General features: G+C 53.0%; 12 protein-coding genes across 12 annotated transcripts; 9 read left to right on the plus strand and 3 right to left on the minus strand.

Moving 5' to 3' along the window:
- Window positions 1–1,216, plus strand: KD926_000885 (TATA-binding protein-associated factor TAF6; the record flags this gene model as incomplete). Its single annotated transcript, XM_053104711.1, has 2 exons — window positions 1–596; window positions 668–1,216. Coding segments are annotated over 2 exons (968 nt in total), but the record flags the coding sequence as incomplete, so codon positions are not given.
- A 1,675-nt stretch (window positions 1,217–2,891) lies between these two features.
- On the plus strand, window positions 2,892–4,414 carry KD926_000886 (adenosylmethionine decarboxylase SPE2; the record flags this gene model as incomplete). Its single annotated transcript, XM_053104712.1, has 2 exons — window positions 2,892–3,012; window positions 3,075–4,414. 2 exons carry the CDS (start codon window positions 2,892–2,894, stop codon window positions 4,412–4,414), a joined length of 1,461 nt encoding a protein of 486 aa, XP_052952000.1.
- A 1,058-nt stretch (window positions 4,415–5,472) lies between these two features.
- On the plus strand, window positions 5,473–6,779 carry KD926_000887 (transcription initiation factor TFIID subunit 11 family protein; the record flags this gene model as incomplete). The annotated part of the gene is made up of 2 exons (XM_053104713.1): window positions 5,473–6,005; window positions 6,167–6,779. 2 exons carry the CDS (start codon window positions 5,473–5,475, stop codon window positions 6,777–6,779), a joined length of 1,146 nt encoding a protein of 381 aa, XP_052952001.1.
- A 1,975-nt stretch (window positions 6,780–8,754) lies between these two features.
- Window positions 8,755–10,356, plus strand: KD926_000888 (acyltransferase family protein; the record flags this gene model as incomplete). Its single annotated transcript, XM_053104714.1, has 3 exons — window positions 8,755–8,871; window positions 8,972–9,599; window positions 9,656–10,356. The coding sequence occupies 3 exons, from the start codon at window positions 8,755–8,757 to the stop codon at window positions 10,354–10,356; spliced, it is 1,446 nt and encodes a 481-aa protein (XP_052952002.1).
- A 1,638-nt stretch (window positions 10,357–11,994) lies between these two features.
- On the plus strand, window positions 11,995–12,296 carry KD926_000889 (uncharacterized protein; the record flags this gene model as incomplete). Its single annotated transcript, XM_053104715.1, has 2 exons — window positions 11,995–12,008; window positions 12,071–12,296. The coding sequence occupies 2 exons, from the start codon at window positions 11,995–11,997 to the stop codon at window positions 12,294–12,296; spliced, it is 240 nt and encodes a 79-aa protein (XP_052952003.1).
- An 819-nt stretch (window positions 12,297–13,115) lies between these two features.
- Window positions 13,116–13,950, plus strand: KD926_000890 (adenylate kinase family protein; the record flags this gene model as incomplete). Its single annotated transcript, XM_053104716.1, has 4 exons — window positions 13,116–13,424; window positions 13,544–13,720; window positions 13,790–13,846; window positions 13,912–13,950. 4 exons carry the CDS (start codon window positions 13,116–13,118, stop codon window positions 13,948–13,950), a joined length of 582 nt encoding a protein of 193 aa, XP_052952004.1.
- A 342-nt stretch (window positions 13,951–14,292) lies between these two features.
- On the minus strand, window positions 14,293–16,810 carry KD926_000891 (uncharacterized protein; the record flags this gene model as incomplete). Its single annotated transcript, XM_053104717.1, has 5 exons — window positions 14,293–14,937; window positions 14,993–15,727; window positions 15,798–16,012; window positions 16,294–16,378; window positions 16,544–16,810. 5 exons carry the CDS (start codon window positions 16,808–16,810, stop codon window positions 14,293–14,295), a joined length of 1,947 nt encoding a protein of 648 aa, XP_052952005.1.
- A 613-nt stretch (window positions 16,811–17,423) lies between these two features.
- On the plus strand, window positions 17,424–18,722 carry KD926_000892 (protein phosphatase regulator SHP1; the record flags this gene model as incomplete). The annotated part of the gene is made up of 3 exons (XM_053104718.1): window positions 17,424–17,489; window positions 17,552–17,940; window positions 17,999–18,722. 3 exons carry the CDS (start codon window positions 17,424–17,426, stop codon window positions 18,720–18,722), a joined length of 1,179 nt encoding a protein of 392 aa, XP_052952006.1.
- A 326-nt stretch (window positions 18,723–19,048) lies between these two features.
- On the plus strand, window positions 19,049–20,270 carry KD926_000893 (Mrp/NBP35 family ATP-binding protein; the record flags this gene model as incomplete). Its single annotated transcript, XM_053104721.1, has 2 exons — window positions 19,049–19,081; window positions 19,323–20,270. 2 exons carry the CDS (start codon window positions 19,049–19,051, stop codon window positions 20,268–20,270), a joined length of 981 nt encoding a protein of 326 aa, XP_052952007.1.
- Window positions 20,271–20,464: 194 nt separating this feature from the next.
- Window positions 20,465–21,742, minus strand: KD926_000894 (uncharacterized protein; the record flags this gene model as incomplete). The annotated part of the gene is made up of 1 exon (XM_053104722.1): window positions 20,465–21,742. One exon carries the CDS (start codon window positions 21,740–21,742, stop codon window positions 20,465–20,467), a length of 1,278 nt encoding a protein of 425 aa, XP_052952008.1.
- Window positions 21,743–22,016: 274 nt separating this feature from the next.
- On the plus strand, window positions 22,017–22,969 carry KD926_000895 (COG2 family protein; the record flags this gene model as incomplete). Its single annotated transcript, XM_053104723.1, has 2 exons — window positions 22,017–22,031; window positions 22,118–22,969. The coding sequence occupies 2 exons, from the start codon at window positions 22,017–22,019 to the stop codon at window positions 22,967–22,969; spliced, it is 867 nt and encodes a 288-aa protein (XP_052952009.1).
- Window positions 22,970–23,124: 155 nt separating this feature from the next.
- Window positions 23,125–24,197, minus strand: KD926_000896 (mitochondrial 54S ribosomal protein uL1m; the record flags this gene model as incomplete). The annotated part of the gene is made up of 3 exons (XM_053104724.1): window positions 23,125–23,217; window positions 23,271–23,835; window positions 23,896–24,197. The coding sequence occupies 3 exons, from the start codon at window positions 24,195–24,197 to the stop codon at window positions 23,125–23,127; spliced, it is 960 nt and encodes a 319-aa protein (XP_052952010.1).
- Between the last annotated feature and the right edge of the window lie 17 nt (window positions 24,198–24,214).

The raw sequence follows: 24,214 nt of genomic DNA on the forward strand, positions 1-24,214 counted from the left end.
GGTTTTTTGTGGTGGTTGTGGTGGTGGTTTTTGTGATTTTTTTTTATTGGCCGTTTGCGCGGGGGCGGCGGGTGTTTTTTTTTTTTGGTTTTTTTTTCTTTTTCCCCCCCCCCCCCCCCCCTCTTCTGAGTATGTGCTTGGAGTTGTCAGGTGCTAATGGAGATATCTTTTGAACAGCACATTGGTTGGCCGTCGAAGGTGTACAACCGTCCATTCCTCAGAATCCTACCGCCGCCGATTCGCGAAACCTGGAATTGATGTCCAAGGGTCCCAACGCCAACTCCACCCTGGCGGCTATGAGCGGCAGCGGGAATGTGGCCGTCAAACCGCTGGTGAAGCACGTGCTGTCGAAGGAGCTACAGCTATACTTCGAGAAGGTTTGCAACGCGTTCCTGGACGAGTCCAGCGAGGAGTACCGCACGTCGGGCTACTCCAGTCTGCGGGAAGACCCGGGACTGCATCAGCTGGTGCCGTACTTTGTGCAGTTCATCTCCGAGAAGGTCACCCACGGCATGAAGGATATCTTTATCCTAACACAGGTAATGCACATGGCCGAGGCGTTGGTGCAGAACAAATCGCTCTACGTGGACCCTTATGTGAGTAGCACACATACCCTCTGGATGATGGTGATGTCTGTCGAAGAATGTCGTGATACTGATTGGTGCAGGTTGCATCCCTCGTCCCTCCCATCCTGACCTGCCTGATTGGCCGACAACTCGGCGGAAATGCCGAATTGTCCGAACAGTTTGCCCTACGAGACCTGTCTGCGTCGCTCCTCGGCCTCATTGCCAAGAAATACTCCCCCTCGTCGATGACGCTGAAGCCGCGACTCGTTCGATCGTGTTTGAAGACATTCCTAGACCCGTCGAAGCCGTTTGGCGCCCACTACGGCGCCATCATCGGCATCCACGCGGTTGGCGGCGCGGAGGCGGTGCGCGTCCTGGTTTTGCCCAACGTGCCAACATACGGAAACCTCCTAAAGGACGGCATGGCCGACGAAAGTGCGCGGCGGCCGGAGGCCGAACGGGTCTTTGGAGCCCTTCTCAGCGTGCTGGCCACCTTGCGGGAGGGACGCATGGCTCTGGCCAACGGCGACGGCGGAATAGTCACCGACGAGGTACGGCAGCGACTTCACAAGGCCGTGGGGGAGTTCATTGGTAGCAAGATTAGCGAACTGGGCGAGGTGCAGCTGGCGCATGCGATTCTTGACTCATAAGATTTGTTATTTTTTTTGGTTCCTTCATCTTGTTTTTCTCTGTTTCTTTCCTCCCATTCGAATATCCATAGAGCTGGCGGTGGGACAAGCATTGTCATCGAGATACAATTCTCTTGGGGTCCGGTGCGTTCGAGGCGTTCAATCGGCATATTTCCTTTTCATGTTCTTTATTTTATTCTATTTTTCTTCCCCCCCCCCTTTTCAATTTCGCCGTCAGAAACATAGGGGATCCAGTCCATATCGAATCCCATAATATTGGCACAGTGGGGGTGTGTGTTTAAAGGGTAACACAAGGATAAGAAACATGTCGCGTAACACGACGTCGTAAAATGATCCCACAGGATGTCGAGGCAGTTCAGCCGAGCTCTATGGCTGCCTCCGTCTTAAGGCCGCCCGGGCCTGTCGATCCTTGGTTCCTGAACGACGTCACCGGCTTATGTCATCCCGTGTCAAGGCCCGACCGCTTTCCCTTCTTGGGTGGCGGACAGACCAACACCGCAGAAAAAATAAAGAAAATACAGCGGCGGCGGATTGTCGCACGACCGGTTTCTCTCTCGTCTCTCTCTCTTCTTCCTCTTCTTCCCCCCACCCCACTTTTTGCCATCTCCATCTTCCACTTGCTCTACTCGCAGAAAGGATCGCTCTTTTCTTCGGAACTGTGTGGCTACATCTGATTCTCAGTAAGTCCAATCAATTGTCTTTGCGCTTTCTTTTTCTCGTTCTAGTCGGTCATTCCCAGTCGATCGCATCTGACAGATCAGGCCTGCCTGCCCAACTCAAAACTTCCGGTCCGTTGGCGCCCCGCGACTTTTTTTTCCGGGCCCACACATTGACCAGCCAGAAATATTCCTTTATTAAATATCCAAGTTCCCATCTCGAAGGAACTTCCCCTCCCCAAGTCGTCTTCTCTCCCTCTCTTCTTTCCTCTTATAATACCCCTCCTCTTTCCACTCGAGACAAACTCAATTCGTCTTCATCGTGGTACGTTTGGCGGTCTCTTGCAGATGTCAAACCTCGTAGCTTCTTGCTACATCGTGCTGCTCTGAGCCCGATCTAGGTCCTGCCTTCCATGAACCCGAAGGATCTACTGCGATACCTGTCTAAGCCCGCAAAGTAGGTGGTAATGCAATCCGGTTCCCCGGTCAATTGGTGTTGCGCCTGCTAATTTTCCACCGTGTTGGTGGTCCGCAGGCCTCGATAACACGCCCCACGTTGGACGTCTTTTCTCTATTCACTTCGCTTCCTCTTTTCAACCCCTCTTTCTCTTAAATCAAAAAGCAGATCTCCTCGTCTGCCAGACCCGATACTTTTACCGGTATCGGTATCTTCCAGCACGAGGGTTCAACACCGATAGTCACAATTCCTTTCGCCAGAGGCATTTTTCTCCTCTCCCTCTCCTTTCGCCCTCCCTAGCAGCCCTACGGCTCCTCGGTTGAACTTTCTCTCTTTGGCTGTGTGCCTCATTCCTCACTCGATCGATCAAGGGCCTTCTCTCTCAGGCGGACATCTCCCCCCTTTGTTCGTCTGGGCAGCAGATAGTGCTTCCTAGGCTTCCTTGTCCTACGGTCCACAAATTTCGAGTCGCGCAACTTGACAGCTTGTCTGTTGCGTATATCCGTTGATACTGCCCTCGCCGCGCATCGCTCGCATAACTACAATCTCTGAATCAACAAAGATGGTCTACATTGGCATTCCCAAGAATTACACCGCTTCGCCGTCGTCTTTCGCAGGCACCCCGTCTTTGACGATCAACCATGCGGCGGCGCAGGATCTCGACTCCACCAATGCTTTCGAAGGTATGTCATTTCTCGTCTGTTGTGTTCATGCGATTCCTGGCTTTGTGCTGACGAGTGAATAGGTCCCGAGAAGCTTCTCGAGGTCTGGTTTGCGCCGTCCGCCGAGTCCCTGGGACCGGCTAAGCCTGCGGGTTTGAAGGCAGTGCCGGAGGAGATCTGGAAGGACATGCTGGATCTGGTCAATTGCCAGGTGCTGTCCATCGTCTCCTCGGAGGACGTGGACGCCTACCTGCTTTCGGAATCCAGCATGTTTGTCTGGCCTCACAAGCTGATCCTCAAGACCTGTGGCACCACCACTCTGCTGTCTGGTCTGCCCCGCATTCTTGAGATTGCGGCTCTATTCGGCGGCTTCCCCAAATCGACCGCTCCCTCTTCGCGGGGAATCGACGTGGCCGCGGCCCCGTACCGTGTGTTCTACAGCAGGAAGAACTTCCTCTTCCCCGACCGTCAGCGCGGTCCCCATCGCAGCTGGAGAGACGAAGTGCGTACCATGGACCGGCTTTTCCTGAACGGCAGCGCCTACATGATTGGCAAGATGAACGGCGAGCACTGGTACCTGTACCTGACTGAGCCCCACACCCTGCTCACCCCGCCGGCGAGCCCTAAAGCCGCTTCGGACGACGGTATGACCGAGACCAAGATCTTGCAGATCCCCGAGGGTGCGGCGCCAGTGGTGGACAAAAATAACAATGATGAGACGCTGGAGGTTCTGATGACCGACCTGGAGGAAGAGAACGCGAAGCAGTTCTATCTCGAAAATGCCACGGCTGTTGCGGAGAAGCGCTACCGCAACTTCGACAAGGAACAGGATGAACATGTCGACGTGTTCAGCAACAACTCGGACATGGATGACCTAGGCTCGGACGAAGGCCGTATCCTGCCTCCAGAGCTGACGACGGAAGGTCACGCGCTGGGCACCGTGGTTTCCGAAAACTCGGGCCTTTCGGACGTGTACCCCAAGGACAAGTTCCCGGACTCGCGCATCGATGCCTATCTGTTCACGCCCTGCGGGTTCTCTGCCAACGGAGTGATTCCGTCTCCCGACCAGAAGCTGGGCACGCACTACTTCACGGTGCATGTGACTCCCGAGCCGCAGTGCTCCTATGCGTCATTCGAGACCAACGTGCCGCACTCCCAGAATGGGCAGACCACGGCCGACATCGTGCAGCAGGTGGTGGAGATCTTCAAGCCCGGTCGCTTCAGTGTTACTTTGTTCGAGGCCACGGATGGTGAGGATGCCGGTCACCTGAGTCGCCGCAGCAGCCGCATGGAAAATATGAAGGGGTATCGTCGGGTGGACCGGATTGTCCATGACCTGGATGGGTATCAGCTTGTGTTCCGCTACTACGAAAGGCTTGACTGGAAAGGGGGCGCTCCTCGTCTCGGAGAGGAGTGCGTTTGAGCTACGCGGACACCAGAGCAATCCATCTAGTCATGCGATCGTCTAGTTCTGGAGGATTTTATTTTTCTCTTGATTTTGTCTTGCGGTAATCTTTCATTTTGTCATCATCCAACTTCTTGTTCATTCTTTCCCCGTGAGATGCACATTATTGATGCTTCATTCTTAATGGTTATCACTGCCTTGTCATATTTTATGCCGTTTCAGCATGTTATTCACTACAAAATACTGGACCTCTGTACTTTCATTCCGTCCATAGTCTGATCTTCTAGCCAGTAAGCGAACGAAGTCAATTTTGCTTGACAGTATTCTGTGATTGTAAGTAAGGGTCTTGCCTTTAATTGATCTGATAGATCGTGATAATACGTAGAATAAGACGTAGCATACTGGGTATGGTTGTAGGGGGTAAGACTCAAGAAAAACAAAAGAGATATCCCCTTTCAGTGTGTTCTCTACTCCGGTACTGGACCCCTGTACTTCTTTTCCTATAGTCCAATAGTCTAACCACAAAGTGCATGAAAGTCAATTGAGCGGTGCTTACTTGACAGTATTTTGTGGGTTTTAAGAGTCTTTAAATGATCTGATAGATCAGAATCCTACGCAGAAAAAGTTGTAGTGAGCATACGTAGGGAGTACTCCGTAGAAGAAGGGCCAAATCACATGCCAAGAGCGGCCACGGGATTTGCCGCATCGGAGCGGAACTTCCATCATTCAATCAACATTCAATTCCTTCATTCACCTCTTCATCAACTGACCCCCCTCGTCTCCGACCTCTACGACTTGGCCATCCTATTTTAATTTGTACAACACAACCGGCCGCATCGGAACGACTCATCGAGACCATTACTACCGGAAATTAATCCGCGTGAACCGACCGCCGACTACGATTTGCACGCGCAACCAGCCAGCTCCATCGAAGTCGGCCTTATACCTCACCTCCCCATCCGAGCTGTCGCTCAACCCAGTGACTAAACATTCATTACAACTTTTTCTTTCGTCTCGTCGACTCTGACGCGATACATACACATATACACATACATACATACAAACACACCACCATAATGTCCTCACCACCACCCCCGCCAAGCAACCCCCTCAAACGACCCTCCATCTCCTCGTCCGCCTCCCAGCCACTCGGTGGCGGCAGCTCCAAGCGCGCCCGCATGCACCCTCTCCGCCAGACCTCCTTCCCGACGACCATCGACGCCGACTCGCGCGCCTTCGCCAGCGCCGCCAGCGACGCCGGGAGCGTGACGGGCAGTTTCACGGGGAGTCTGGGCGGCGCGAGTGCGGACGGGGTGTTTTCGGGCACGAAGGCCAAAAAACGTGGGCGCAAGAGCAAAGCCGAGAAGGAGCGCGAACAACGCGAAGATGCGATGAGTGCGCGTGGTGGTGCAGAGACGAGGTCGCGGTTTGGGTCCGTGGATGCCGATGGGCAGTCTGTGAGAGGGGGACAGGGTACAGCAGGAGGAGGTGGTGGTGGTGTAGGGGGTGGGGAGGATGCTGATGATGACGAGGACTTTGATGATGAGGGGGAATTGCTGGGGAGGGAAGAAGGGGCTACCGATACGGAAGCTGAGAAGAAGAATCTTGCGTACGTATTTTCTCTCCTTTTTTCTTTTTTGGGGGGAGGGTGGGATTTTCTGCCTTGGAGGGCTGAAAAATGTTGATCACTTACGGGGGTGTGGAAAATTTTTTTTTTTTTTTCGGTAAAGTGGCTCACATGAAAGGATGCGTTCTTTTTTATCATTGCAGGTTGCTGGTGGATGCGTTCAATCCTCTACAGTCGGAGCGATATGATCTGTTCAAACGGGCCAAGCTGCGAAAGGAGACGCTACGACGGATCGTCAATCACGCCCTGTCGCAATCCGTCCCGGCCAGCGTCGTGACGACGATCAACGGATTCACCAAGGTCTTCGCCGGCGAGATCATCGAAAAGGCTCGGACGGTGCAGGCCGAGTGGGCGAACGCACACGATCAGACAGCCCTGGCGGCTTATGAGGCTGAGGAGGAGGCTGCTGATGCTGCTGCAGGCGGCGGCGGCGGCACCCCGGGAACCCTCGGACCACGTGTGGTGAAACCTCAATCCGACCCTCCCACGACCATGACGAAGAAACCTGAGGAATCCGAGGACCGCGCGCAGGGGCCATCCGCCACGACGCGACCGCGTCGAGAATTCAAGCTTCCTCCCAATCCGCATCGGGGCCAACTGCTTCCCACGCACCTGCGCGAGGCGCTGCGGCGGTACAAACGGGACGGCGAAGGAGGGGGGGTTGGATTCTCAGGGCTGAGCATGGGTAATCTGGGGGTTCGAGGGTCGGTGACGTGGAGCGCCGGTAGTGTCGGAGGCCGACGAATTTTCCGATAAGGGAAAAAAACAGGAAGAATGGGTCTTGCCAAGAGGGGCGGTTTAGTCGCTGGAGAAATTTCCTCCTTTTTAGCGGTCGCCGCTAAACCAGAAATACTCGATCACTGTCCTGTTTGGGAGGCCTTCCAGTCAGGATAGGGGGACTGCCGTTGTTCATTTGTCCGTTTTTTCTGTGTCAGGGGCGCAATTCCCAGCCGTCCACCGGACTGCCGAGTCTCACGGCGAAGAGGCGAAGAACAAGCGAGTCGCCTGAACTTCTGATACACTGACAAGCGTGTCAGAGGGGACCAGTCGGATGTGAGACAGTGGATACGAGAACGAGACGGGGAGGTCGAGTCTGTGTCACTTAGATTAATTAATCTTCTATCAATCTCCTGCATAGTGTACTCCTTATAGTACTGAGGACGGACTATTGGCCTCGATCAATCTGGAATGCAGAGAACGGAGTACTCCGTACTTGATTGATATCTTGTTCGGAGGACATTAGATAGTATAGATATTATCACTCTGTGACAGAGTGTAGATTACGATCATCTAGCTAATTTGTATACTACTATGACAGTTCATACGGACACCTATAGTTCTTGTATACGGAGCCCTCCGCGGATGAACCGGCGAAGAAACAGTGAGGAACCCCGTGGGACCAGGGACTGATCGGTATTATTACGACCGCTTGACCATACCGTATGTTTGTCTCTCTCCCTTCTCAGCTTCTTCTTCTTCTCTTTCCCTTCTCTCCTTCTTCTTCATCTTCTTCTTCATCCTTTCTCATCCTTCCTCGGAATCCTTCCATCTGGGCTTTTCCGCCCATCAGATATATCATCCTTGAACATTTCCTCTCTGGGTACCAATCATGACAATCCCTCTTCTCCCCTGAACTCCATCTGTCTCACCGACCCGACGGGCCAAAAAACCCACCGGCGTTTGCCAAGAGCTCTTGGCGCTGGCTGGTGTTATTGTGGAATCGGTTGATGCCATTACTGCTTCTCCAGCCCTGCATGCCAATAGGGCTAATAAGGCTGATGATCCTTTTCAGTCCACGGGTTTTGGCCGCCACTCCTGCTTTTCCGGCCCGGCCTTGCCCCCCTCGTATTGAGCCATCCTGATTTGGTCCCCATGGCGCAATCGCCTCTGGAATGGGACATGAGGAGTTACCCCCCAGGAGTTACGAGTCCTCACTCTACTTGATGCTGTCGACTATCAGTTGCTTTACACCGTCGAGAGTCCTGTCGGTTCTTTGGGATTTTTTTTTCTCTGTCTCTCTCGTCCAAACTATCCTCAGTCTACCCTGGCGGAGTACGCGTCCATCGATCCAGTTTCACCTTGCTGCATTAGGGACCACTTTCTCTTGACCCTGCCGGCCCTGCCCTCCTTTGGTCCCTTTCCCACCCCCTTCCTCCCTTAGTCTCAATGGTCAGTCCCTTAGTTGAAACCAACTCGGACTAGGGCTTAGGCGACCCCATCGCGGCAATCGCTTGGCACGAATCCTTTCTCGTTTTCTCAGTCGTCCGTTATCCTCGCCCGACGTATGGGGAACCCGGGTTCTCGTTAATTGCTTTTGGAGCTTAGATGCTTGGCACATGTCGCTGTCGTTGATCCGTATTATCCTGTTGCCCTGCCTTACCCCGATCTATTTTTGTGTCTTTTATTACTTAGCCATTCTGATTGCTCCGTTCTTCTCCCTCGCTGTCCTCTTTTTTTTTTTCTTCCTTTCCCCCCCTTCCGCTCCCTTTCTCCTTCTTGCTACCTGTCCTTCCACGGTTCTTCTTTTTCCTTTTTTCAATTCGCCCCTGTCACTCTTGTTGGGGTCTCCCTTTTTTTTGGTTCCTGGTTTCTGTCGGAGCCTGGATGGCTTTCTTGGTATTCGCACTGTCATTCTCTTGAATTTGCGATCGCGTTCGGACTGCCGACCTTCCCTTCTTTTTGTTGCCTCCCTTGTTTCCCTCCTCGGGTGCCGAGGAACGGTCACTTGAAAATGCAAGCTTTACAACCCTCTCATCTGTATCAACAGATTGTAGATAATCTGCCATGGAAGTCCGGCGGAGACTCCTCGGTCAAAGGCGACCCTAGAAAGAGTGTCAAGTGGATCGATGTAAGTTTTCCCGGGGAAAGACAGCGAGACCCTTCCCCAAAGGCGGGGATAGGGAGGCCGCACCACACAAAGGACTTCAAACTGACGATGAACATGTCAGGGTCTCCGAGGTATCGCTTCCTTCCTGGTCGTTATGACCCATCTGGCTCGAGGATGGGATTTCGCTTTATTCGCCCCCCGGGACGACCCCGACGCAACCCCGCGGATTCTTCAATGGCCCATTCTCCGTATTCCCTGGCAAGGTCGTCTCGGTGTCACCATCTTTGCTTTCTTGACCGGATACGTCTGTGCTCTGAAGCCCATCAAGCAGGCTCGTAATGGCGACCATATGGGTGCCTTCACCTCCGTCGCGAAGAGTGCCTTCCGCCGTCCTCCGCGTCTCATGTTACCCGCCACCCTCGCATTGGTCATCTCGTGGGTTATGGCTCAATTTGGAGCGTTCACCGCTGCCAACCGGTCGGACTGCTGGTGGTGTCGCTACGCCGCCGTTGATCTCGAGGACTCTTTCTGGAAGGAGGTCGTGCGCCTGTTCGAGAACTTCCTCAGTACCTGGACCACCGGTTTCCAGGCCTACGACGACCACCAGTGGGCGATGCTTCCTCTGTTGCAGGCCTCCATGCTGGTCTACATCATGCTCTGCGCCCTGATGTATGTCAAGTTCCGGTACCGCATCGGAATCTACATCGCCATGATTCTTTACTTCCACCAGGATGCCACCAAAGACACTGGTAAGTTGGCCCTCATGGAGCGCACTCGTCAAACGTCATGCTAACCCGACAACCAGAAACCTTCCAGATTCAGGCTATTTACGGCATGTTCCTGAGTGATCTCTCCTACGAAACCTCGTTCAAGGAATTCCTCGAGCGCCACAAGTGGCCTCGCCGTATCGTCGCCACCATCTGCGGTATCTCTGGTCTCCTCGTCTGCTCCTACCCCGGTTCCCACCCCGAATGGGCCACCTGGTCGAAGTACATGTACAAGGCGGCGCAGTACATCTTCCCGCCCGACGTCAACGTCGGCAAGCGCTACACCGCCATCGGTATCGACTTGATCATTATGTCCATCTTCCTCTCCCCGTCGACTAAGGAGCACCTTGCCAATCGAGTCCTGCTTTGGTTCGGTAAGCAGAGTTTCGCCGTCTACCTGGTTCACGGCACCCTTCTCCGTACAGTCCTTTGCTGGATGCTGTACGGTATCTCGGGTCAGCCGTGGGAGGATATCGTGGATGACAACGGAAAGCCCATCTACGACCAGGACGGGGAGATCATCCAGCCTCCCTGGATCCCTCTCCGTCCCCCTTGGGTTGTGGCCATCAGTATCCCGGCGTGGATTTGTCTGGTGTACTTCTGCGCCTCGTTGTGGACCACCTACGTTGATCCGGCCTGCGCCAAGATCACGGCGAAACTGGAGAAGAAGATGTTCGAGGAGGATGAGAAGCCGCCCGCGGCCCTTCCGTTGACCTCGATCCCGATGCCCACAGCCTAAAAACGAAAAACCACCAAAACACCAACGATCCGACGAGGATGCCGAAGGTGAATCACGAAGGGGTTCCCTCCCCAGGGGACGATGACGAATGAATGGCCGGTCCATTGTTCTGATATGTTCATATCGAATTGAAAACCACACATATCCATAACTCTATGCATATCGACAATCGCATCCGCATCGCATTTACACCGATTATATACATTTATACCGATGTCTTCATAAGATTTATTTTTATACTCTTCATGTACTTATTAGCAAGGGATAATTCATTTTTCTTTATTTGTTTGGTTTTTGTTTCAGTTTTGGGAGTTTGGTCTCTGTATGCTAGTTTTGGTCTTATAAAGAAAACATTAACTGAAGATTACTTGACTATAGGATGAAGGTCATCAGGATGTAGTAGGAAGTAGTCTATGTTTCAGCTCGAAGTATATCACTTCGAGTATCTTTATGTTCCTTGGCTACCAACATACCATTCGACTAGCATTTTATAGGTCTGAATCTTGATTGCAAGGTAAAGTTTTATAGACAAACTGCTTGGCTAGGTATCACTTAAGCATGAATAGCCTATCTGATCAACAAACAGCCATCATAATATACCTACACTTGCAACAGAGTGTTCATGATGTTAGCCCTAAATATTCCCTAGCCTAAGAAGAGAGAGAGAGCAAGTTAAGACTTAAGATCTACACACTTCCAGAGAAATAGTCAATCTAATAAATGGATGCCATGATAATGTCCATTCATTCCATTATCAACCAAAGCTAGAGGCTAGAAGCTACAAGTTACGGAGGAGTAAAGAGTGAGTGAGTACATATCCCGTCTTGATTATTCAGGTTTCAGATTTCAAAATCCCGAAGAACAAGTCCGATTTGATTCACTACGTCTGTAGTTATCATCATTACCAGGCTCAGACTGGCCTTTCCCATTCCCATTCCCATACACCCCCATTCATTGCCCTACCCATCCTGCATCACCATCAATGGACTCTTTGATCCTAGGTACATTCCTTTCGCTTCCGTTCCATTTTTTTTTTTTTTTTTTTCTTTGTGTGTTTGGGGGAAGGGCTTGTTTTCCATGTGAGATGGACTGGATCAGATAGAACAGGATAGAACAGAGCCAGAGCCAGACCGACAGACCGACAGAGCTAGACAGACCTCAAAGGAAGCAGAGTGGAAAGTAGATAGATAGAACGAGATAGCATGAGATAGCATAAAGAAAAGGTGCATTCACATCCATCCATCCATCCATCCGATGTCAGTACCATGAGGCGAAAGAAGTAGAAACGAGTAAACTGCTCTGGTCTATTCTGGTCTGGTCTGATCTAGGTAGGCAGTGAGGTTAGATTTAGTTAGTTCTGATCGGTCTGGTTGGATTCGGGTACTTACTCCTTTCAACTCCATCCAACTACTCCATCGTAGCGTAGCTACTCCTCGCGAAACGGATGGTGGTGCAGAGTCATGATGTAGTTGTACAGTACAATGCCGAAGATGCCGAAAATGTAGGCGATCTGTATTATATGCACATGGTTAGTTCGTTGGTTGGTTTGGGGCTTTGGGATGCTAAGGGGAGAGGAAAGAGGGGATTGGGATCGGGATTGGGATTGGGTAGGGCTTGGTTGGGCATGTGGATATAGTCATGGACGTATGTTGGTGAGTGTGTAGGTAGATGTATGTATATAGGCACCCACCCACCCATCTAACACCCATTTAAGGAAAAGGGAGAAACTCACCAGGCCAAACATAACCACATTCAAGCAGAACTCGTCCACGTCATTCATGTCCATCCTGACGTTGCCACTGGTCGACGAGGACCTCGGCCTCGATCTCGATATGATCGAGAGGATGGATGGTGATGTTTGCGGCACGCGCAAGACGTCGGGCTCTACGGCGCCGGAGATCGAATCGGATCAGGCCTTTACGGATGAGTTCCGCGCCTAGGATTATGAGGAGGGCTTGGAGGAACATCTTTTGGGTCTGGGACTGAGGATTGGGGGGTTGGTTGGTAGCGTTAGATTGGTAGGTGGGTTGGTTGCCTGGGGTTTGTGTTTTGTATGGACTTGGAAGGATGACTGTCTGACATACCTTACGAGCTAGAGAGCTTCTTTTCTAGAGAGGAAGCTTTCCTGTCAAGGAGAGTGTTGTTTCGAGAGATGTAGATGGAGTGTAGACTTTGATATTGATGTAGGTCACGACACCGAGAATGAAGGGAGATGAGATGACGGACGAGAAGGATGAGATGGATAGGGAGGGTAAAGCAGGAAGAAGAAAGAAAGAGGAAAAAAGAAACAACACTCCTACTGTTAAGAGACTCATCCTTCTCGTCAAGTGGGCGACTCAGCGACGACTCAGCGTCATGAAACGAGGGGGGTGTAGCATTTTACATTCACACGGCTGGTGAAGAAAAGAGATACACCCCTTCTTATATGGTGTCTTTGCAGATCCACTCCATTCGACTCGGTGATTGACTGTGATTGTGTTCACGGCAGGAATTGATCCCTTTGTTCACAGATCACAGACCAAACACCCTCCATCGGCAGTCTGGGCCTCAAGATGGAACGGCCTGGACAGAGAGATCTATCCAGAGACCAGACTCATGGAAATCAGGCCTCGAACCAGACAAACAGACATGAATCCAGTCTACCTGCCACAGTCCCAGCTGTGAACCTCTCCGAGGCCAGAGTCATCTTTCTCCAAGGTACAGTGCACTACAGCCACAGAACACACATTCCAAACCCCAGAACTTGACCTGCCTCACCAATGACGGACGAACTAACAAACCCAGGAGGTCCCTCCGTCGGAAAAACCACCCTTGCGCAGCATCTCGCCCGCGATCTCGACATGGTGCACCTCCAACCAGACGAGATGATCCGCGACCTCAGTCGTTTCGGTACCGCCTCGGCATTCGACGGCCTGCGAACAGCCAAAGACCGAAAGGGCCAAATGTCAGAGATCATGACGCTTCTACTGCTGAAGATGGAGATCCACGACAAGCTAAAGGACGGAAGGCGAGTGTTTCTGATGGACAACTTCCCTAAGACTATGCTGCAGTTTTATGATTTTGAACGAGTGAGTTGGATACTTAGCTAGTTATCTAGCTGCCAAGCCATCCTACCATATGGTATATGGCAGATGATGGACTCTGTCGTTACATCGATATGCAGAGAGAAGTGGCTAATATCATCTAGCAATTTGGATATCAATTCACCCTCCGTCGGAATGCGACTTGTGCCGGCATGGCATCTAGATTTCACAATGACCCCGGCACCAGAATCTGGGAGGATTATTTGCGAGAGTCGACGGCCTTTTCCAATAGGGATCGCGAGTTTCAACGATGTAGTCGGTTTCAAACCCAAGCGATGCGGGTAGGTTGATGGATGGACTATGTATGGTTGGTCGTGTAATGGGATCGTTTGGCTGATCGAAAGCAACAGGTGGAGGCGGATCATCCATTCAAAAAGTATTATCGGCAGATCAGACGAGTGATTCGGGTAGGTTCTTTTCTTTTTCGCGAAGAACGTTGCTAAGGGATCTGTCCTGCTAACGACGTCGCTAGGTTTTCCTCAACGCTCCCAAAGTAGAACCTGCACCGTGAGGAAGGTCTCGTCTTTATCTGTCCTAGATCCTCAATTCGCAGGATTTGCTGTTCGCACGGTCTGCACTGAGATACTGATAAGCGACGAGGGCTGAGCGGTAGAAGTTGGCTCAGGGAGAAGTTGTTTCAAGATGTTGGTTTGAAGGAGAGATGGGTTTCAGAGGAGATGCTCTATTGGGAGATGTATCATTCTAATAATGTCCGGGATATGAAAACAATCAATCGTAGTTAAACAGGCATAAAATTGAAAGGAAGAAAAAGAAATACAAAGCCGTACAAGAGGTTGCTCAATATTGTACAATGAAATACAACTCCAAACTTGCTGGTATAAAACTGTCAAGCTCACCGCTGCTTGGTGGATGCGTTCTTGAATGACGCGCGGGCCCTCTCCTTCTGAGCCTCCAGGGCCCTCATATGGGCCTCCCGGCGGGCGTGGTTTCGCTCGTCCCGCTTCCATGCCTCTTCCTCCTGACGTCGCTTTTCGTAGTCGGCCGCCAGTTGACGGTCCTTCTCGCTGAGTCGCGGAGCTTCCGCAGGGGACCCGTCGGCATTCGTCGACGGCCCTTTACCGCTGATGTCACTCATCTTGTCTTCGATATCCTTGCGGAAGTTCTTCCAGTACGACGTGGGCGACCCGATGACACGATCGATGACGCTAGGCTCCACATCAGGCGTTGCTTGTTTGGCAGCCTTGGTACTGGCTTCGAGTTGATCAGCGAGTAGCCGAATGGCCTTCCGTTGCTGCGATGCGGCTTCCTCGGGGGTCATGACCGGCTGGGCCTGGGCGACCCCGGCAGCCTTTCGGAAAGCCGGAGAGCTTAGTAGGTAGGCCTGGCCCAAACCAAACAGACCGGTTGCGGCGAAGTAGAGCTGGAGCGCACTAGGGAAGAAAGCCAGGAAGGCGAAAGAAATAGCAGGCAGACCGTGGAGAACGGCCTTTCCGACGGCCGAGTCCATGAATTGGTTGGTACCGGATTCTCCTCCTCTCTGTAATAATGCACATTAGTATTTGAGCGTCCGGTCCAGGCTCACATGATCATACCTTCAGTGCCATATACAAGAAAAGACCCGAACATGCCGGGAGAATGTAAAGCGGATCGGCAACGGTCAGATCCTGGATCCAACCAACGGATTCGTTAAGCAATTCGGGTACCGGCAAGGAGGTCATTCCCTTAACGACACGGTACATTCCGAATCCAAGCGGGACCTGTAACAACGGAATAAAAGACTTGTAGGCCTTGACACCATGCAGTTCCTGAATCCTGCTCATTTCCATCTTGAGCTCCTGCGCGCGTGCGGTGTTCCCATCTCTCATGGCCTGGGTCATCTGGGTTCGGATCGGGTTCAGAACCGGCTTGATATTGTTCAATCGCGTCGAAGTATCCGCGGCTCCAAGCATCGGCTTAAGCAGCGCCAGCCTGACCAGGAGACCGGTGCCGATGATACTGGCCCACCACGGGAGACCGCTCCAGACGTGGAAGTGCTCAATGACGTACTCCATCAGACTCGACGGACCCCAGCCGTAGTCGAGACCGATGTCTTTCAGATATCCAATTTTCTCGGGAATCGAATTGATTTGGTCGACGGAAAGATCGGAGAGGTCCGACGCATTTACCGGGGCGTCTGTGTTGGAGGCGGACGAGGACGAGTTGAACCGCGCGCTGGAGATCGTGGACATAGCGGAAGCAGGTCGCCAGGAGCGCTGTCCTGCTAGAGACTGGTTCAGTCTCCCATACCGAGCAGGAAAGCCCGAAGTCTGGGGGCGGAATGAAGACATCTAGCGGAGTCAGTTCGCTGGCTGTGCACGGTGTAGACGGAGCAGCAGAAAGGGTTTCCAGGGGACAAACCGAACGACTGGAGCGCGAGAAAGTAGTCAATCGCTGCCGCGCAATGGCGGGCACCACGCCACGCCCTTGAAGTCCAGACCCTCCCAGCATTGTCAAGATTCGTGGAGAGAGTGAGAGTTGCACAGCTGGAAGGAGACGAAGACTTCGGAACTCCGAAAGACGCTCTTTTTTTCTGCCGGGCGGTCGGATAGTCATCACATGACTCAGTGTATAGTCTGTACGGAGTAGTTAGTTAGAGAGAACGACGATGCTACGACTACAACCTGCAGCAGTCCATCTTCAGAGACTTATGATACGGATATAAAAGACAATCCGGTTGCCCCTGTTGGGGCGGTAGTGGCACGGTCAAGTTCGAGATGGTTCGCCAAACGCCGTTACATCAATCAGACCAACTAGTGTCTGAGGATCTATGTACACTAGGTATTCCCCACAGATACGCATCCCATGCTGATGATCAAAAGGTAAAACAAGAGAAACGACAACAGAGTCAATGGACAGATGGATCTGGCAAGGAAACGAGTTTTGACGGGACGGTTCCACTCCGCATCTGGAGTGATGGGACGACCCGGGGCTTCGCAAATCTATCACGCTGGTTGGGCAATTGAATCTATTCCAGGACGGTGCTGTTTCACAGCACTCGAGCCTCCACGCCAGGACCCAACGGTCTCGATCGTCGGTAGGTAGGGAAAATCTAGAAAAGGGATGGTTGTGAGCACGATTCAGCGACGGGAGCGGATAAACCGTACCTTGGTATTGGACCAGCCTAGTCTGAAGGCTGCCTCGTGTGCAAAAAGTTCACCAAATCCCAACATCAATCCGTTCACAAAGGGCAGGACCAGGTTGATCGCTGCACCTCGCAGGAGGCTCCAGAACGTCGGGGGCTTGTAGAGAATCAGGGGCGAGCTTGAGGTCGACGAAGATAGCTCATTGTTGGCTGAGTAGTTCTCGGAATCCGAAGGGACCGTCAACCCCGATTCATAGAGCTCGATGCGCGAGTGGTCGTCTGTCGCCATGGCGCGGGGGGAGGGGAGAGAGGAGTGTCAACAACGGAGGCGGTACAAAACGAGGATCGGTTGGTTTCGGGAGAAGATTCAAGAGTTGTGCTGAAGCTAGACTGAGTTCCCGCTGAATAGAATGAAATTCAGGACAGCAGACGGGAGTTCTGGACGGAGAGCAGCAGGTCAAATCAATGCCTACGGAGAGTCCATGAAGTCGATCTCCGCCTGACCTGTCCAGGCGATTATGTAAGCAGCGATGCGCCGAGTGTCGGCCAGCAGCAACAGGAGCCTCCAACGAGGAGGGGGAGGTCGGTTGACACGAGCAATTACGAGGGAAGAGTCGGTACAGCCTGGGGAAGCGCAAGCATCCTGGATTCCTCAGTGACGGCAGGATACAAAGCCGGGATAAGCCCTCCTCCAGCCATGTTGATGCCAGGTCTCTAGGGCACCCAGCGGAAGATCCCCTCTTCCGGATGACCAATCAGGCAACAGTGACGTACCGGTCCGGTGCTTCTTTCCTCGAGCTGAGCGGAGCTTCTGTCTTTATCTAAACATTTCCTCCTCTTCGCCTTCGCCTGCTTCTCCGCCTTCCACCTCTCTCTCGATCGGTATTATTCACACCGCCAACATGAACATCGACAGAGATGAGATCATCTCGCAGTTCTGCGCCATGACCAGGACGCAGCCCGACGAGGTAAGCCTTACAGTACCCTCGGGTGTATATATGACTTTCGCTAACCCCACCTGAATTCAAAGTCGCTTGAGTATCTCATGGGCAATGGTTGGGACCTCGAGGCAGCAGTGACTGATTTTTTTGCCGAACAAGACGAAGCCCTACAAGACCCCGCTCGATCGACTGGAAACGAGCCTGCGCCGTCCGGAGGTCGATCATTGGGCGGTGGCTCCTCCGATTCTCCGTCCCTTAACCCCCAGTCATCCTCATCTCGTAACCCAGCGCCCAAGAAGAGATTTGCGACACTAGGCGACTACGCATCTGGAAGTGGAGGTGTCGGGAGCGGGGATGCGGACTCGTCCGAGGAGGATGATAACCCGAACCAAGACTTTTTCGCCGGGGGTGAGAAGTCGGGATTGGCCGTGCAGAACCCGGATGACGTGAAGAAGAAGATCATTGAGAAAGCCAAACGGTATGAATCCTTTTTGTTTTGTTTTGTGGAGTAGACTTCATCTTCTAACTCCCTGTAGGACCCAGCTTCCCGCTTCGGATGATCCTACGCCCAGACAATCTCACTTCACAGGCACCGCTCGTACTCTTGGCGGCGATGACGCTCCTAGTCGCGTAATTGATGCTCCAAGTGCACCCGTTCAGCAACAACCGCAGCGAGTTCAGCGCACTCTCCACTTCTGGGCCGACGGCTTTTCCGTGAATGATGGCGATCTCTACCATTCCGACGACCCCCGCAATGGCGAGATCCTTGAGGGAATTCGACAAGGTCGCGCTCCGCTTTCCATCATGAATGTCCAACCCGGTCAGGAGGTCGACGTGGAGATCAAGCAGCACGAGGAGAAATACGTGAAGCCGAAACCCAAGTACAAGCCTTTCTCCGGACAAGGACAACGGCTGGGAAGTCCGACTCCCGGCGTGAGCACGCCTTCGCCTGCCGCGGCCCCTGCCGCTCCCAGTCAAACCGAGTCCGAACCCGAGAAACCAAATGTCGACGAATCGCAGCCAACGATCACTCTGCAGATCCGACTTGGAGACGGCACACGGCTCGTATCCCGCTTCAACACTACACACACTATTGGCGATGTCTACCAGTTCGTTTCTGCGGCCAACCCTGCCAATCAGGCACGTCCCTGGGTGTTGATGACTACGTTCCCCAGCAAGGAGCTCACTGAGAAGGACGTTGCCCTTGGTGATCTTGCAGAGTTCAAACGCGGAGGTGTGGTGGTCCAGAAGTGGCAATAAGCTCACAGAGAGTGCGATGGGAGAGCTTTTAACGAGATAGAAGGATGCTACGAAAAGACTTGAAGACTGGGGTGACGGCGGAAAGACCAAAATTGATGACGTTTAGATAGCTTGCTGCAAGAGACGACACCCATGAGCATTGTCACTTTATCTTGCGGGTAATCATGAATTCAAAACCATTCCAAGGGTTTCTGTGTCTGTTGTTGCGTAGAAAGAAGAGGCTGATTGATAAGCGGCGGAATGACGCAGAAAAGCGACATCGGCCGCTCTCGATTTTCTTCTCCTCTCCCTCTCCCCTCAGAACGCCATTCATAGCCACATAAGACATGCCTTTAGACGATGTTAAGAATATCGTGCTGGTGAGTGTTCCTGGGTCTTTTGTTCTTCACGCGACATGAGAGCAGCAAGAAAATCCGAGGAATTGCCCCTCATCTGGCGCTTATCGATAACGATGCTTGCCTTCGCCTGGATGGACATGATTTGCGCTGTACAGCCAAACGAGTTGTCCTGCATTTCATGCGTCTTCTCTCACCCACTGTCTACTACTGCAGGTGACAAGAGAAACAATAACCAGGAAACTAACCATCTCTCGCCCTCCAGGTCCTCTCCGGCAAAGGTGGCGTCGGCAAATCCTCCGTCACCTTACAGCTCGCCCTCGCCCTCTCCCTGCAGGGCAAATCCGTCGGAATCCTCGACATTGACCTAACAGGTCCCTCAATCCCCCGCTTAGTCGGGCTCGAAGATGCAAAGATCACACAAGCCCCGGGCGGCTGGCTCCCCGTGACCGTCCACCCCGCCACCACCGAGAACCCCTCCATAGACGGAACATCAACTACACCCGCCAAGGGCTCGCTGCGATGCATGTCGCTAGGGTTCCTGCTACGCGATCGCGGCGACGCTGTCATCTGGCGCGGACCCAAGAAGACCGCCATGATACGCCAGTTCCTTTCGGACGTGTACTGGGGCGAGACGGATTATCTGTTAATCGATACGCCGCCGGGAACGAGTGACGAGCATATCGCGCTGGCGGAGCAACTGCTGACGCTCTCGACGACGGACGCGCAGGCCGCGGTGTCTTCGAACGTGCCCCGGTTGACGGGCGCCGTGCTTGTCACGACGCCCCAGGCCATCGCGACGTCGGATGTGCGCAAAGAGCTCAATTTCTGCGTGAAGACGCGGATTCCTGCCTTGGGTGTTATCGAGAATATGTCGGGCTATACGTGTCCGTGCTGCGGGGAGGTGACGAATCTGTTTTCTAGTGGTGGTGGACAGGTCATGGCGCAGGAGATGGGGGTCAAGTTCTTGGGGATTGTGCCGGTTGATGTGAAGTTTGGGGAGTTGGTTGAGGGGAAGGTGACAGGGGGGAGTGATGACGAGGACGAGGATGAGGAGGGCGAGTGTCAGAATGGGGTGGTTTCGGAGCCACAGGAACCAGAGCCCGTGGATGAGAGGCCGTTGGTGGACAGGTATCGGGATTGCTGGTCGTATTCTCGGTTCGAGGAGTTTGCGAAAACGTTACTATCAGACATAGAGGGGCAGAGTGGGTGAAACTCATTCTACAATTCTATGTGAAAGATCTTGATCTCATTTGAAACTAGGTATACTCAAGCTAGGTTAGCATAAACATAAGTCATGAGAGTTGCCATAATACATAAAAATCAACAGAACATAAGAATCAAAGGCCATTATCATAAAGGCATCATCATCATAAGAATCATTTCATCAAAAGCTCATGGGTCGAGTTAACTTGAATCCGGTGATACTAGGTCGTTCTGTCGCTCAAGCATCGTCCGCAATCGCATCTCGGCTGTCTGCTTCGACCCTTCGGGATCTGCTCCTTGTCTGGCAAATTGGGCAAGCCAGCTGAAAAGAGCCTGCACGTCGTCTAAGGCAGACGTCTTGGGCGGTTCCCCGGGGGAGCCTTCCCGGATTTCAACAGCATTAACCCGAGAGCGAGCGCGTCCTTTTGGGGAAAGACGACCGGTTCGAGGTCTCGATGACGGTGTTGACTCTATCAAGTGACCATCTGCTTGCGCATCAAGCAAGATCTCCGATACAATAGCCGGCGTCAAGATACCCTGCGTCTGGTCTGTGCCGGACACGGCCTTCTTTCCCAGCAGCGCCCGACCATACGATCTTGGCTTTGACGCGGATTCTCTACTTGGAGAGACCGAGCCCAAAGCACCATCGGGATCTGATCCTGTGTTGAACCCGGCGGACCGCGGAGTGTGAGGCTGCGCCTGCGTCGATGATACGTCTGCCTCGGAGATAGGATGCATCGAGTGAAATCCCCCATGGGACGACATTGTCCCAGGCTGCCTGCCATGTTGAAAGTATCCGTAATGAGAGAACGAGATGTGGTCACGACCATCGACAACGCTGTTCTCGTCATCGTAGATGACCACATTATCGTTAGCTTGTCTTTCGTTGTCCGTGCTTGCCTCCTCAACGGTCACCAAACCGCCGGGAGGGGCGCGAATTTCCCCGAGTGGTGCGATATGGCTGCCGTATTCGTTGGCCAAGCTGAGCTTGCTGCGTCCGCAGATCTCTCCGATGGAGTCCAACGTGCCGCGGATGTTCGGTTCGATGGCGCGAAGAATGCTATCGATGCTGAACTCCTCGTCGGAGGGGATCTGTGGACCCCGGTTCTGGGCTCGAGAGCCCCCGGTGAAGGGGAACGATCGCCGAAAAGACATCCGGGATGGCGGCGACGGATCCTCTGCAGGACCGCCGGAATAGGCCCTCACCAGTACGGGTTGCGTCGCCAGCGCGGAGGATCGGCTGCCAGAATGATTGGCCTGTCGGTTCTTCCAAGACAGCGGCCTGGGGGTCCCGTTTAGTTGTCGCAAAGCTGTGGTACGATACGCGCGAGCAGACTCATCCAGCATGGACTCATACCGGCCAAGATTGGACTGATGGCGATGGTCAACCGGTCGGGTAAAGACAGAGGTAGAAGCAGAGGCAGAGGCAGAGGACGAGCGAAAGGAATGACCCGACAGAAATTCCGACCGGACGTCCATTTTTGTAGATGATGCGAGATGATTCGAGACAAATCTCACCGAGTGACGCAGGAAAGAGACATGAACCCCGTCGGGGCCAGCTGGCTAGCGTTCGCTGGTGCTGGTGGTGGAGGGTGGTGGTGTTCATGTTGTTTGGCGGCCCGCGGGAAGGGAAGAAGGTCACTTGTTGCTTTCCTCCGTCTACTTCGAACTACTCTCTCTCTCTCATCCTCTCTACATCCAGCCCTCCCCCGTTCGCTTTCGCCAATTCGTCGACTTCCCCTCCTTCGACAGCATGAACAAGTTTCGCGTATGCAGCTTCTTCCCCCCCCTCCTCTTCTGCCCCTCCCTCTCGTTGATTGGCCTCTGGAAACTGATCATCCGTGATGCCCGCAGTTTGGCGACTCCGACGAGTCGGCCTCCGATCTCGACGACGATACGGCCGGTCTTCCTTTCCCTGAACCCTTGTCTCGCGCTTCTTTTCTCGCTCCCGATTTTGACCCGGCGCAATACCTATCCTCCTTGACCAATCGACACCAGAGCCTAGAAGACCTGCGACAGGAATTGCGGGAGTTGGATCAATCGCTGAGCAGAGAGCTGTTGGATTTGGTCAACGAGAATTACCAAGATTTCCTATCATTGGGCACTGCTTTGCATGGAGGGGAAGAGAAGGTCGAACAGGTCCGGGTTGGTCTGTTGGCATTCCAAAGAGACGTGCAGGCGATTCGGGATAAAGTAGAGGCCAGGCATCAAGAAGTCGCTCAATTGATCGCCGAGAAGAAACGACTGAAAGGAAGCACCAACGTTGCCCGGGCATTGCTGGATTTCGCCGATCGAGTCGAAGAGCTGGAAAGGAGGCTGATGATCGGAGGCACTTCCGCAGAAGACGAGGACTCCGATATGCTGGAAAGTGAAAGCGACGAGACCGATGACGACGAGGAGCTATCCAACGGTGCATCGACCACCCCGCTGGTCTCTCTCAAGCGACTCGAACATCATATCCAGAAATTTGTCTATCTGACGAGGCTCTCATCCCGGATCGGAGACGAGCATCCATTCCTACTCACGCAACAACCCCGCCTGTCCAAAATCAAGTCGGCCGTGCTCCTGGACCTCAAAACCGCCCTCGAGCAAGCCAATCATGCCGGAGAGAAACGAGATACCAAAACGCTGGTCGTGTTGCGTCTCTACAAGCTCATGGGAGAGAATACCAGCGCCGTCACGGCGCTGAAGAATCTGAAAATATAATCGCCATATTGACAGATACCAGAGTTGTTTTACATAGCGTCGGCGTTGGGAGAATATTCTGATTCCGTTTTAGAACAAGAAATATATATGAAAGAATACCATTATACACCGTGTCCTGCCTAATAAAACATAATTTATACAACTTGACGCTATTTTTACAGACCGCTCAAAGATGCAGTATCGAAGGAATCGTCGGGCTTGAAGTCTCCAGTCAGACTAAAGCCAGGGCCATTGGTCGAGCTCAGCACCTGCTGAAAGTTAGCTCCCTTGACTCTGGGAATATGAATGGGGTAGCACCTACCACTTCGTAGATCTCCTTGTTAATACGGTCGTTGAGACCAGCCGCGTCCTTCTTGATCTGATCAATCGTGGTGCGCAGGTTGTCTCGCAGCTGCTCGGGAGTGAAGGCCAACTGTCCGATGGGGAATCGAATGACGGCATCACGCTCGCGGTAGACAGTACCGCCGCGCAGCATCTCAACCCGAGAGGCCACATCTTCGACCACCGTGCCGGTCTTTGCGCTAGGCATCAAACCCCGAGGACCCAGAATCCTACCCAGTCCAGCCTTGTTCAACGCCGGCAAACTATCGGGATGGGCAATGCAGCGATCGAACTCGATACGACCATCCTTCACGGCGTCGAAAACCTCCTGCTCTCCCACGATGACGGCACCGGCCGCGCGAGCTTCTTTTTCATGCCTCGTACCGGGAGGACACACCACACAGATTCGGGATTCGGTCTGCACTGAATGAGGGAATCGGATCATGTTACGGATGACGGGACCGTCTTTCTGAGTCCTCAAGCGGATGTGGATTTCGTATTTTGTGATAGTTGGCTCGCGACCAACTTCGAACGCACGGATGTATCTAAAAGGCCGATTCGATCAGTTCTAGTCCCGTGCTGAAAGACGACACATGGGTTCCCACCTCATGGCCTCGCAAAGCGAGAACTGTTGCGCGCTCTTCAGATCCGATTGCCTGAATATCCGGGGTCCCTTTTTCCCCGTCTTCTTTGAGCTCTTCTCTTTAGCCTTTTTGGCCAGCGCCTGGGGATTGTTGCTCTTGATTCCGCGAGCCTGCTGCTGAACACTGGAGAAAACGGGGGCCATTGGACTCGGGCGGAGAGGTAAACGGCATGACGACAGGAGTCCCCGCGCCGCCGAGGGCAGGAGGGAATTGTAGGAGGACATTGTTGAACCACCCGACAGGCCTGGGAGTGCTGATGGCATCGGCGAAGGGGAATGTT

This window comes from Aspergillus affinis (genome assembly GCF_023601865.1).
Source record: "Aspergillus affinis strain CMG 70 chromosome Unknown NODE_119_length_109024_cov_85_548670, whole genome shotgun sequence".
NCBI classification, from domain to species: Eukaryota; Fungi; Ascomycota; class Eurotiomycetes; order Eurotiales; family Aspergillaceae; genus Aspergillus; species Aspergillus affinis.